Genomic DNA, 14,299 nt, shown 5'->3' with positions numbered 1-14,299 from the left:
AACACTTGATTATGTGAGGTGTATCAATGTTATTTGAACAATATACTTCACACATCCTTACTGCCACTTGAGGAAACAGTGGTAAAGCAGCAGCTTGTCTTGCAGTGTAGAGTCGATATGTATGGCTTGTACACTAAATGGCCGTCCGCCTTCTGGTCTACAAACAAAACTTTACAAAGCTGAGCGATTGACCAAGAATAAGTAGTGAGGGTCAAGAACGTTAAAGGAAATTCCTGACACAATTGTGTACCTCTGTTACTACATAAATGATGAAACTCAGTCTTTAACATTGTAAAGCACTGACAATAAATGTGTTGTGCTCTAACTATTAAGAAAATAGCAAGTTCAGACAAATAGGAATAGAAGAAAAGCTGATTTCTTTCTGTAGTTAGCACACATGGGAAAATGCTGCTCTGCTGGAATTTAAGGAGAATGCTTGGATTAGTTTTACATGTTGCTCAGTTTAATAAAGGATTGACAAGCTGTGATGGTCAGTATTCCTCACAAATATATGCACCACCTGAAGTCTGCATCCAGTCCTTGGGCATGTTGTTCTTTTTGTGCTGCTAAACCCAAAAATGTGCTTTTGACCAGCAGCACAAGAGGTGCCTCCTCTGTACACACACACATACACACACATGTCCTCATCCATTCCCCCCCTCTCTTGCATTGTTTTTTGGGTCACACTCATCTGCAGCCTAATTACCCACAGTCCTCTGCGGCAGCCCGACCAGCGCTCCACTGCTGTTCCGTCAGTCACATCAGCACCCAGCACACGCTCTCCTCAGCTCAGATCATCAGGAGTTTCGCGGATGGAAAGCCTGCTCAGAATTCAGAACAGGGCTCTGCATGGATCTAATTGTGTTGGAGTTTTCCACCTTGGCTCAACTGCTCTTTTTCTCAACTTATTCCCGGGATAAAATGCTCTTTCATGTCAGCGGTGTAATTAACTTAAGACATTAAATCTCCAAAAACGTCTGCTTTGCATGTTGAAATGACAGTGATTGGATTCTTTGCTTTCTTGATAAGATAGAATACATGCAGTATATTTGAATCACAATGACAAGTTGTGACCATAGTCTTCACTCTAATAACGTTGTAAAGATTACAACAGGTTCACAGGCTATGCAAAGATTTGCATCACAGCTGTTATAATTCGCTATATACAAACAAATAATTGGCACATCAGATGAAGTTGTGTCAGAAACTAAAATATATTAGTTTTCTATGTTGTTTTTTTATGGCAGTATAGTCTCATACTTTTAGAATAAGAAAACCAATTTATACAGTGAGGGACACAACAATTATTTTGAGAAAAATTACTGGTGGCACAATTGCTATTGCCACTTTTTATTTGACCCTCTCAGTTCCCATAGACAAAAACTCACAGTTCGAGAATTCCTGCAAAGAGAAGGATTCAGGAAGAAATGAGGCAACTTGTGTACACCTGCACAAGTTGTATGGCATGTCAAGTTCTGGAGCATAAATCCTGGTTGCAGTATGTCTACATGGAGTTTGCATGAGCTCCCTGTACATGTGTGGGCTCTCTCTGGGGACTCCAGCTTCCCCCTTGTCCAAAAATACGACTGCTAGGTTAACTGGTCACTCTAAATTGTCGTTTCTACATGAATCATTATACGTGACATAGACAATAAGTTTATGCACCCATCTCTTATTATGATCTCCCGTTTCTTATGCTTCTGTCAACCGAAGCACCTTAAGATCTGGATGTGCTGCATCTCTTTAGAAATCAGTAACAGATGTGGCAGGCGGTACGAGAGGCACATGTACAGAGAATGCTGTTGCTCAGCTCTCAGAACTACTCTGCTACTGTGTTTGGTTTTGTTTAGGTTTTTTTTTTTCCTTTATGAACATGTTTGTGTGATTTTGTGCTGAACTCTATCCGGCACTGACGGAAATATGCACAAAGTGTGACACCGCTTGTGTAATACACGCCACCTTGAACTAGTCTTCCAAGTTAAACACGTCTCAGACGGCTGACTCCCTGCAAAGACCTGACATGCGTTAATCCGCCGAGTGAACCAGCATAAGAACAGAGGTGTTGGCACAGCGGGAAGCAGAAGACCGGTCAACATTTTCATATCATGTAATCAGCGAGGTTCGAAATCACACTTATTAGAATATTCTCATCTCTTGCTTTCCCGTTGCATCACGCTTTGAGAGCAAACATCGTTTTTCTCGAATGCTGAGTTTATTTCACCCCCTGCTGCGCGCTGTCATGCTGACTCCTGTTCGATAAACTACGGAGCTTATTTACAAGTTGACTCTGTTTACCCTGAGCAGCACACACCTATAGAGGCATGCTGCTTAAATAGGCTGCATTGGAAGTTTTCAGTTTTCATACCATCCAATTTTAGTCTTTACAGGCAGATGTAAGGGGTTTGTAACTTTTTCCGTCATTAACAGAAAGCTCTGGCTGGGGCTGGTGTTTTATCAGCAGACAGAAGAGGGTGGAGGGAACAGCTAATGTTGTTTGGAGGAGGCAGTTTCAAGATGCCCCATGACCAGAGGAGGCTATGACCAAGGGGCTGTTTTCTTTCCTTCTGTGTCCTTTCCATTTTTTTTTTCGTGGATGTGTAGTCACCACATCTGTACATATTTGTTATTGTGAGTCATACATGACAATCTTGTAAATTGTGACAATGCGACCCATCTGTGTTGTGAGTATGCTATCAGTGAGTTTATGCTGGAAGATCCTAAAAGTGCAGCTGGTAATATTTGCATTTGAAAGAGTAGGTCTCCCCCACATCTCACTGTGAGATGAAGTTTTTATACCTTGATTTAAACTGAGCGCAGAGGAAAACCACTATCACTGGCTCCTTGTTGGAACTAAAACCGAAAATCACAAAAAGGCAATAAGGCGTCCACAATGGAACAAAATTTATTCTTTGAGCGTCGTGTTTTTGTAAACTTCCAGAACAATTAATCTCAAGAAGCTCTTTAGTGTGAAGGCTTAATCGTTTGCTAATTAGCGTCCTCACTAACTGACACTCTCAGTGGAAATATACGATTACATAGCCCATCGACAGGCTCAGTTAACAACGGCTGTTTGCCAAAACTCCAAAGCAGTTGTTGAAAAGATGGGGAAGTCGTGTGTGGCATTAAAAGGGAAATAGAAAGTGCTCTGGTAAAGGATAATAAATAATAGTAGTAATTATACTCCTACAGTTGATTTTAGGTAAATATATTTCTCTGAATATACTAGTAATATGTCTCTACTGAAGTGATCCAGGCCTGGGTTGATTTGATACAACAGGGTTGAGTCATGGACTAGGTTTTCAATTCCAAAGATCAAGTGCACATTGTCTAAGCTTAGGGCTACCAATGACAAGACTGGAAAGAGCTTATCATTTATCCATTTTTACAGCAGCTTTGATGTTGCAAAGCCATGGGAAGTTAATGCTCTTCTCCAAGTCAATGTCAAAGAGGTGGAGTGCGCCATGTACAGTGTACCTATCCATTAAAGGCCGTAATAGTAATGCACAGAAAAAACAACCGTCCATCCACACTGTTACACCTTATGGCAGACTGGATCAACAAATTAACCAGAGCATGCATGTTTTGGTTAGTTTGTTGGGAGGAAGCACCTGGAGGTCAGAGTCCTAATAACTGCTCCACTGTGCGATCTTGAATGACTTTTGTGTCTAGTTATATTGTTCATGTGACACTGGGGGCGATGGCAGTAGGAGTTCGCCCTGCACTTGGTGGGCCACCGGCTTGATTCTCGCTGTGGCCACCTTGGTATTTGTGTCCTGTCTATAGCCACAAAATGAGATAGAGTTTATAAATAGGTATTGAATATAATTCTGAAAGCTAATAAATTTAAACTAAACAAAGTCTGAAGCAACAACAAAAAAAACCATTGCTACCCTTCTGTTGTAAATTTTTGATGCAGATATATCAGAAAATGCATAACCACTCTTTTCTATTGCCTTTATAATTAAAAACTTTTCTAATTTGATTTTTTTTAAGAGCCCTAGCGGAGAGGTCAAAGAACTAGACATGGTTCTGGACCTGCAGGTGTGAGACGACTGTAATCTAGACTATCAGCAGAGCATAAGAATTTACTTTAATTATTTTGTTCTCAAGGTTGGTACAGAATGTCCTCCTGTCAGCAAAACTTGACATATGATCAACACAAAACCTCCTGCAGTAGACGGTTCCACTGCATTTCAGAAAAAGTCAGGTAGGACACTAAAACTGAAAAGGCAAAGGAATAAATGTCTAGCAGGAATTTCTCAACAAACAACTGAATTTGACTATTATATTTATTCTCAACAAATAAGAAAATTAATTACAGTTTACTGAGTTTTTATCTATCTATCTATCTATCTATCTATCTATCTATCTATCTATCTATCTATCTATCTATCTATCTATCTATCTATCTATCTATCTATCTATCTATCTATCTATCTATCTATCTATCTATCTATCTATCTATCATCCGTTCCTGCATCCCTCCGTCCGTCCATATGACATATTTCCCCAAAGATGACCTCATAACCTCTATATTTTCTTTACATTCCACTTTCAGTTCAGTTTGTTCTGTTATGCCTTTCTTCTTTCCTCCTCCTCCATCCTCTGAAACTCAAGCTTATCACCTCTGATTGGTTGTCATGGCGATAGACCCTCGGGGACTGATCCCAAAACCGAAAGTTTTGCCCGTCTGAAACACTTTTTTTTTTCCGGGGTCGGGGGTTGGGGGTTGCTCTTGCGTGTTTGAGGAGGAGGAATAGGGGTGAAACAAAGAGAGGTGAAAAGAGAACGTGATATGTTTCAGTCAAGGAAAAAAAATGGATGAGACATTAAGGGGAAGAGGGAGAGACAGGCACAGAGAGAGAAAACAGGAGGGAATGAGGCAGCATACATCCATTCCAACTAGGTCACATCGCAGGAGCATTGCGTAAGCATAAACACTGCTGCCCCTGTTCTGTACCCTGAGCGCGCGCACGCTCACACAATCACACTGCAACAATCTGTCTTTCCAGAACTCACTTCTGTCTGGGAATCAGCCACCTTGTACGACAGTCTGTCATGCTCCTAATGTTTGAATGGCATCAAACTAAGTTTTTCTGCTCATCTTTCTGTCTTGTATCTTTTTTTTTTTTGAGTACATTATGGCACCAGAGTGAACTATCTTGTCTGTTAACTGCCAAACTGGACAGGAGCATGACTCAGCATTTGATGCTCCATATCAGAAAGCACACCCACACCACTGGTTCTGGAGACGTTAGATTCTTGTAAGGCAACTGGTGTATTGTTCATCAACGATCTTCCCCTTAAGTGAGATCGGGATGTGTGTGTGTGTGGGGGGGGGGGTAACAGGTCAAGGAGGGAAAACTCCAGCTTTCCTTTCCCCGGCGTCACTCATTCCTGGGGAACCCAAGGTGCTGCTTGGCCAGAATCATAATAAAGTCCTTCCAACTTGTTCTGGCTTTTCTCCTAGCAGGACAAATCCAGAAAACCTCCACATGAAGTCATCCAGGAATCATTCTGATCTGATTCTATACCCGAAACACATCAAACGACACCATTCAGTGTCTAGAAGCAACTGCTCTGGTCTGAGACCACCCAAATGACGGAGCTCTTCACCCTATCTGGAACGATGAGAACCATAGATATAGGTGCATTCTCCACCCTATGGAAAAAGCTCAGTTACATTTTACTTAGTCGCTCTGGTTATTGTTTTTTTTATTATTTTTTAGATCAGAATTGACATTCTCAAAAGTACTTGTCCAATCTTTAAAATATTGTGTCACTTATGTACATCAAAAAAAGGTGCTTCTCTTTCTATGATGGTACATCTATGAAAATGATACTGTATAATCCTCTTCTACACATTTCCTACATTTCCAGTTGCTTTTGTCGTCATGTTGATCAGAATGCATTGTGTTGGTATCTGCTGAATAGTCACATCATCCACATGTATGCTTAAGGTCATTGCACAAGTCTTAACATGCAAATGTTTGAACAAGTTCTTATAACATGTAAAGCATGTACATACATTTCAATTAGATTTTTTTTTTTCTAAATCTGTCTTGAATTGGAAAATTCTCCAAGGTGAATCTTTAACTTTCTCCATTGAAGGTAAGTGTATGAAGTAATCAACCAGTTTTCTGAAATAGCTTAATGGTGCATCTCATAAACCATCAAATAGTAAGTAGTGTAGACGTTCAATTCATATTTTCGATTTGAAATCAACCTGAAATGGATGAAGCAAAGATGGCAACAAACTGCAACATGTGGGAACGAAGTAAGGGTACAAATTGGCAAAAGTGGGGGTTGGAACTGACCAGAATCCATTCACACTGCAGCAGCAATATATAGAGTATGCTTTTTCTGTCTTGTTCCTAGCATGCTCCTCTCCTTAATGGATGACCTTACATTTGTGTGTAAAACAATAATGGAAATATGGATGTGCTGTTTGTGCTGTGTGTGTCAGCAGAGGGTGTGATTGACTATAAAGGGAACAGCCAAAGCCAGTCGTTCAAAATCCTTGTTGGACGGTTTCAAATCCCCCACTCGGCTCAGAGTGAAGAATATGAGGGAGGTACTGCAGATGTGCGTATGTGAGCATGTTTTCTAGAAGTACATGTGTGCCGGATTCTATATGTCAGTAAAGCCTTTCCAGTCACTGAAGGAATGAGAGAGATGCTGACAAACAGAAAGAGACACAGATCTACAGGGTAGAGAGAGGGAGAAAAAGAAAGGAGAGAGACAGAGAAACAGAAAGAGACAGAGAAACAGAAACAGAGAGAGAGAGAGAGAGAGAGGTGGGGTTAATTTAAAGTGGGCGGGGCTAAAACTGTCAATCAGCGGTGGTTGTTTGGGGAGCGGGCGGTCCTGCACAGCGGGACATCCAATGGGAGTCGACGCTGCTTGTGTCGCTATGGTGACGGGGCTGTGCCCAAGGAGGTTGTGATGGGTTGACAGGTGCGTGACAATCGGAGGCTCTCTGTAAGCATGTACGCCAAAGGCAAGAGCAGCAACGTGCCGTCCGACAGCCAAGCCAGAGAAAAGTAAGTTTTATTTATGGGGGAGGAAACAGCGGCTGTGAGGGAAGTTCATGAGGGGCCGGGGGGCAGTCACACACTGAGCTGCGGCAGGGGAGGGCGCAAGGAGACTCACTCAGCTGCACGGAGCTCTGTGCCCAGCGCTCTGCAAGCCCTGGAAAGTTCACCGCTTCCTTTATTTGAGAAAAGATAGACATTTTGTCAGGAGGTTAAGACGGTGGTAGGGTTGGAAGGTTGGAAAGCCGTCTTTAGTTTAATCTTCAGGCTTTCCTAAATGTATTTATTCTAAGACGATTTTAATTGATATCCAACAGCGTCCTTCTTTGTGACGCCTTGGCTTTTACTCCGCATGTTTTATTGTAACATGTATTGGTAATATTTATATTTGGTGTATTTTTTTATTATTATTATTTTATTTTTTTTCCATTGCGACACTGGTATGGATTTGATGGTAGCTACATAAATAGTTTATTTGTAAGCATGCGGAGCGAAACTCTGCTCGCTCACAGTCGACTGGAGCAAAGAGAAAGTCGGAGCGTTTGGCTCCCAGACACCGCTTTATATGTGGCTCTTCGGGGGGTCGCTTCGCTGAGACAACGCCGGTCAGTTCACCTGCAACGATGGGTGAAATGTGTGGCAGCAGACCGAGATGTTGTTCTGTTAGGCTGACATGAAAATATCCGAAATGGTGTTTGTGTTTGTTATGTGTGAGCTGTGCTTAATTATCTTCAAATTGAGTTTGACCCAGGATGCCCATCAGACAGGAGCTTTTATTGTAGCTTCAGTAAAAAGGCGAACCTGACAATTTAAACATCTGTTTATGAGAATTTGTATTACCCAAATTACCCAATTAACATCGCCACTAATTTTAAAAGGTTGTTCAATGAGTTTTTGTTTATTTTTTATTTTTTTAGTTAGCTTTATTTACTGGGTTATTTATATAAGTATTTATTCATTATGTCTTTTTTTGTGTTTGTTTTGTGTAGCATTTAAACTTTTTAATCGCTATCACTCCATCGCAGCTCTGCAGCTTTTACAGCATCATAAAATCACTGGGTTTAGTATACCAACCTGAAGTCTTTAGTGCCCCCTTTCCTCAGTTCACCCTTTGGAAAACTTTATGCAAGTGCCCCTGTATTCAGCTATTTGTATTGCAGTTCTTTAAGTTGCTTGTATAAAAGAATGTTTATTGTTATTATGCATACTTAACCTACATAGAGGCTAAACATTTTAGTGCATCACCATTGTAAGGCTCTGGGTTTTAATTCTTTTAGTGCCCTTTATTTCTGCACCAATATAAACATTTTAGATTTTGCAGATTTTCTAGTACATCTATATTTACATAGATGTGCATTTTTTTAATTATCCTGTTAAACTTTTTTTTTTTGTCAGTGTCTAAACATTTTGTCACTTGTGACAAAATTATGAGTCGAAGGTACTCACGAACCAAGCAAAGAAAACTAAACTGAACTAAAAAAAAAAAAAAAAAAAAAAAAAAATCAAGCAAATAAAGTTGTCCTCTTGCAGGAAAGGGATGTTATTCATTGTAGATCCAAAAAGTAAAAAAAAAAAAAAATATATATATATATATATATATATATATATATATATATATATATATATATTGTATTAAAAGAAAGGCATCTTGTTTTCAGTTTGTTTTTGGCTCAATTGACCAAATTCATTCTCAGTAAAAGAAAAGGATTTGGATCACTTTCTTTCAAAATGTTATCTGGCCAAGTTAGATAAATCAGATAAAAGCTTGGTGCAGCAAAGTCAGCTTTTCAGTAAAAGTCGCTGGATAAACATGATTCTACTTATTATAAAAACTGGGTTATAAGAAGATTAAAATTTTGTTGTACTTAACATTTTCCATTTTAAGAACACTATCATCATTTTACTATTACAAATAAAAGGTCTCCATCTACATCAAGCCCCTGAGCTGGACGGGTCAATTCTGTATCATTCTTAAATTGTAGTTTGAGAGCTGCACAAATTCAGTCAAAGCACCACAAATGGTCCAAGGGTTCCACTTTGGACACCCTCGGTTTAAGTTGTAGAGAAACAAATATTTTCGTATTGAAGTCTGTAGAAACGTTGAGAGTTTATTAGCCTGCTAAATAACAGCACATGGTTCTAGGCTTTTTTTGTACAAAATGTTTGGACCTTGGGCTACTGCTTGCTGGAGGCGTAAACTGTGTTGAAGTTTTAAATTATTGGATTTGATTTTATGCAGTTGCCATCATTTGGCAGCGATGTATGTAATGCATCAGCTTAAGACAGCTCACCAGAAATTGTACGTGCTCTAAAGTGTAAACAACCTCGTGGGGAGTTGGCCCATATCTAAAAATGTCTTATAGATTCCTTTTGCCCTGATTTTAATTGCTTAGTATTTGGAAATGTGGCCAACGCAGACTGAATGAGCTCATTCACTTCCTCCCCTGTCATTGCTAAACTACAACCAAAGGCAGACTGCAATTCAAGAAGAGCACAGAAAAGTAACATCAATCGTTCACAACTGTAGAAATCCGAGACGGAGCACTGAAGGGAGATGAGAATTGAACGAAACTGAATATAGGCAATCGCCAGGCTTGGGTTTGTTTGTGTTTGCCTGAAATACAATTTTTGTAGTTGTTTTACACCACTTAAAAACTTGAAAAATCCTCTTGGTGATTTACAACTAAAGGAAGGATAGAGTGAACCTGGCAACAAAAGAGAGTTTGTTGATAAAAGATTAAGGCAGTAAAATAACCTTTCTGACAGGGTGGATGGTGTGTAAGACCAGTAATTGAAGGGAATTTGACAAGGCTGATTATCATTGATCTTGTGCCAGTTTACCCATAACATGAATTTGTTATAAGTTCACACATAATTCACAGCCACACGGACTAGTTCTCATTCAATCATCATATTCTTTTTAGCTAAAAATAATGAATTAGTATCTTAATTATGTCATTGTGATAGGCACCAGCAACCCTCCCGACCCCACTAAGGGACAAGGGTGTACAGAAAATGGATGGATGGATGATGTCATTGCATAATAAGATATTTAATAGAGTTACATCTTGTTCTCTAACGACTGCATTTTCCACAATGCTCATATAAAAACTTTCTGGTGGACTAATGAGGCTATTTTGTTGCCCACGTTAAGCACTGTGAAGTTATTTCTCACTGAACTTATCTGTACGATTGTCTGCGACAAAAGTCAGTAGTGACAGAATGGACTTAGATGTGACATTATTTCTCTGCTCATTTCTGGTGTACCTGCAAACCCACACAGCTTGACGTACTTCTTGCCTGAAAAGGCTCTTACACAGCGTTGCAAAACCAAGGGACAGAAAAGCAGCCCAGCATAATCCGATAACTTTGGTGGTTCAGGCCTGAGCCTTCAGTTCATATAGTTAACTTTAAGGTGAAGTGAAGTTCCCACACCTATTATTTATTTACCATAACTCAGTGTTGTGTTCAAGACCACCTAACCCGAGACCAAGACAAGACCAAGACCAGAGTGTATCGAGAACGAGACAAGACCAAGACTTTTAGGGTCCGAGACCAAGTCAAGACCAAGACCGAGGAAAGTCGAGACAGAGTCAAGACCAAGACCAGCGGTCCACGCTACATGATACAATAAAATGTAAAATATGATTGAAATTGCTTCTCAAAATAATCTGAAAGATCCATATTCCCATAAAAAACACCTAGATATTAAATACTTAATACATTTTACCAATATTAAATATTCCATTTTTGTGTTACAATGTGTGATGGTCTCGTGCCATCCTTAAAAACATAACACCCTGGGCATTTGCCCATATTGCTCATGTAAGAAACCACCACTGTCTGCACCATTAAACATAGCAATTGAGGCAATGCCCTGATGGTAAATAACACTCAACTATGAACACTGACCAAGGAGCAACAAGCAAGAAGTAACCAAACAGAAGGCGCTCATCGGGACTGTTTTCACTCTCTATCCCAGTACATGAAGCCAGGTAGTCTGACACCATGGCAGACATTACAGCTGCCACTTTGAACAAAAACAATCAAAGAGCAATGTGCATGCTCTGCATGCTCTTTCTTTCTTGTGTTTTAGTTATTTGTTAATTTAAATATCAACGTACATAATTAAATAAAATAATGATGCAGTGTACACAGAGCATTACAAGAACAAAGAACGGGTGTTCTGTCAGGTCAGGTCGTCATACGCTTAGCACAAACTCACGGTGTTCTGTTAGATCAGCATACATTGTCAGATAGTCGTATGCTTAGCTCAGACATGCATACGCTGTCATTACCATATGATTTTATTTAATCAGCAACATAGAATCATGACGTAGATCATCATACACTTGGTTATTAACAGATGTATGGCATCCAGCTGCAGCCAGACCTGCTTTAAATACACTTTGAAACCATGACAACGCATGTATATCTATCTAGTTATCATATTATGTCATATTATAAACAATTTAATGACTTATTTTCGTCATAACTTGTTGCGTATGCTGAACTGACAACTCCACTGATGGTCGAACTTCTTAAGGCGCATGCGCTGGCATGGTACTCACTGCATGTATGCTAGCAACATAGAATCATGACGTAGATCGTCATACACTTTGTTATTAACAGTTGTATGGCATCCTGACTTAGCGGTTAAGTGAGTTTTACACGGGCGTGTGTTGTAGCTGACTCCAGCTGCAGCCAGACCTGCTTTAAATACACTTTGAAACCATGACAACACATGTATATCTATATAGTTATCATTGAAAACAATTTAATGACTTATTTTCGTCATAACTTGTTGCATATGGTGAACTGACAACTCCTCTGACGGTCGGACTTCTTAATGCGCATGCGCGGGCATGGTACTCACTGCATGTATGCTATTCTGACAGCATACGGTAATCTGATAGAACAACGGCTCTCAGTGAGTGACACTCCAGTCCTATCTAATAAGTAAAGAGCCGTGGAGAAGAATCGACTGTTTCTGAATGTCACATCACTATATTGCAGACTTTTGGACATAGCGTTGTCCCATATATGCAACAAGACAGTCAACATCTCCGCACAATAACTCAGACAGTGAGTGACTTTTTTTCATCACAATGCTTATGTGTCTCTGCAGCTAGCTTTGCTAACATCACGTTAACGGAGCTTACCTTCTTTGAGCTACTTTTCTAAGTGACGAAAATAGTTAGACGTTGTCCCCACCGTCTTTGAAAGCGAAGCGATGCTGAGTTAGCTGTGGCCATCGGATTTCTTACTATTTATGCAGCGCTATTATATTACTGATGATTAGACAAACATTTTCTGCCGCTGAGAGAAAACCACTGCGCATGTCCTGGAGCGCCACGCGCGAGTGAAAGGTGGGGAGGAGAGCAGGAGGGGGGAGTAACAGAAACATGTAGTTGCTTGGATTTTAATTGGTGCGTTTTGCATCCACTGAAAACAAAGATGTTAACAAATAAACTGGACAGTCTGCTGTACGTTTAGTGATATTTTCACAGTTGCGGTCTCGACTGGTCTTGAAATAAAATGCCGAGTCCTCAGCGCCCGAGACCGAGACAAGACCGAGACCAAATGTGGTCGAGTCCGAGACAAGACCGAGACCATCAGAAAACGGTCTTAAGACCGGACTCGAGACCAAGACCGATCTCGAGTACCACAACACTGCCATAACTTACAAAAAATGTGTTCCATAATGACCGAACCATGCTCACATACAGCAGTCATCTGGTCCTTGCCTTTTAGCAGAAATTTTGCAGCTGATTCCTACTTAAACTTGCAGTTTACATCTTTTGTTTGATTATAGCCTGGTTCAAGTTTAAACACGTAAAAAAAGACACCCCAGTTAATTTTGTGGTCCACTTATGAAAACACTCATTTTATTTGAACATCGTGTTTTTGCCTTATGTAAGAAACATGGAATTAATTTTTTTTGCTAATCCTATTTGAAATCATTTATTTCTCCTGAGGAAAGACTTTAATAATCCAAGCTTGATGAGGTGAAATATTGATGACAATCAGACAGTTTGTCAGTGAGTTTTGACTACCATTAGTATGATGACTTAAAATAGACAAGGGTGTTTTAACTTTTTATCTTTAGAAAATCGAAAATCACGCTTTGGCTTCCTTGAATTTGAACAGATAGCTATTTTATTTTTATTATGAAGTGCTATGATTCCCTGTGGTCCGACTATCACTATACCTTTCTCTTTATTTTGGGTGATGTTTTAATGATGAGGCTAAGTGTTCAAACCTCCTGAACTGAGGACTGAACTTGTAGAGTTGTGAAAGCTTGTCCAAAATGTCCGAGTTTTATATATATATATATATATATATATATATATATATATATACGTGTGTGCGTGTGTGTGTGTGTGTTAAAAATGCTTGTGTCTCCTGTTTAGGTAAAATCCAAGGAGAAGTCTGTAAAAGGCTAAAATAATGCACGATTAATGACTGTTGGTCATTTGTTGTGTGCTTTGAATCCAGTAGGTAAACATTGTGACTGAGTGTTCATCTCAGACCTTTAGCCAAGTTCTTTACTCTAGATCAATATAAAAAGGACTGAACAGTGGGTTCTGCTCTGTCACTGGCTTATTGCGTGATCTGACTGAAGCAGTGATGGAGAGCTTGCTGCAGGCCAGAAAGACACTTCCTGTGAACGCTGCGCCTCTGCTGGAAGGACACGAACCCATACTTATTCTGTAGAAGTTGCTTAGAGACATACAGAACATCTGTACAGTGATGCCTTCATATCATGGGGTTTGTGACGAATAACATCCGTATGTGTTATAAAAAAAAACGGTGTGATTGATTTTGATGACAACTTACATTTTATATTTCATCAGCAATATTAAAATAATCTAAAAGTATAAACGTTTTTTTTGCACATGACCACTCTTCATTCTTTCATGATATGCCGAACTCATCCTTTGCTTTCTTGTGTGGCCACCCAGCACCATACTGCCAAAACCACTCCTGTGGAAGAATCTGTTGTTGTAGTTCTGCACTCCAGAGATCAGGCCTTTATTGAGGAGCAGTAAGAAAAAAAGTGGGTGTTGGGGGGGAAAAAAAAAATCCATAGAAAAACCATTTCCATTTTGCTGCAAAAGGTTTATGGAAGTGTATGGCCAATTGAAAGCACTTCTTTGGTTATATGCAAGACACAAGTGGTCTAAAACTAACACTGCACATCACCATGAACATCCTCACAGTGAAATGTGGTGGCGGCAGCATTATGTTGTGAGAGTGGTTTT

General features: G+C 39.8%; 1 protein-coding gene across 2 annotated transcripts in view; it reads left to right on the top strand.

Annotated features, from left to right (window-relative positions):
* The first annotated feature begins 6,805 nt into the window (after positions 1-6,805).
* The window catches only part of ssbp2a (single stranded DNA binding protein 2a), a 60,835-nt gene continuing 53,341 nt past the window's right edge, over positions 6,806-14,299 (top strand). Inside the window, exon 1 of one of the 2 annotated variants that reach the window (XM_014992905.2) lies at positions 6,806-7,043. In XM_014992905.2, coding sequence (XP_014848391.1) covers positions 6,988-7,043 — 56 coding nt within the window. In that variant the 5' untranslated portion in view covers positions 6,806-6,987. The remainder of the gene's footprint in view (positions 7,044-14,299) is intronic. The other variant, XM_014992906.2, reaches the window with a different exon arrangement.

This window comes from Poecilia mexicana, unplaced genomic scaffold (assembly GCF_051168715.1).
Source record: "Poecilia mexicana isolate PSO_F unplaced genomic scaffold, ASM5116871v1 scaffold_9, whole genome shotgun sequence".
Lineage (NCBI taxonomy): Eukaryota > Metazoa > Chordata > Actinopteri > Cyprinodontiformes > Poeciliidae > Poecilia > Poecilia mexicana.
Note: the sequence above shows the minus strand (reverse complement) of the source record. Positions and strands in the feature narration are given on the sequence as shown.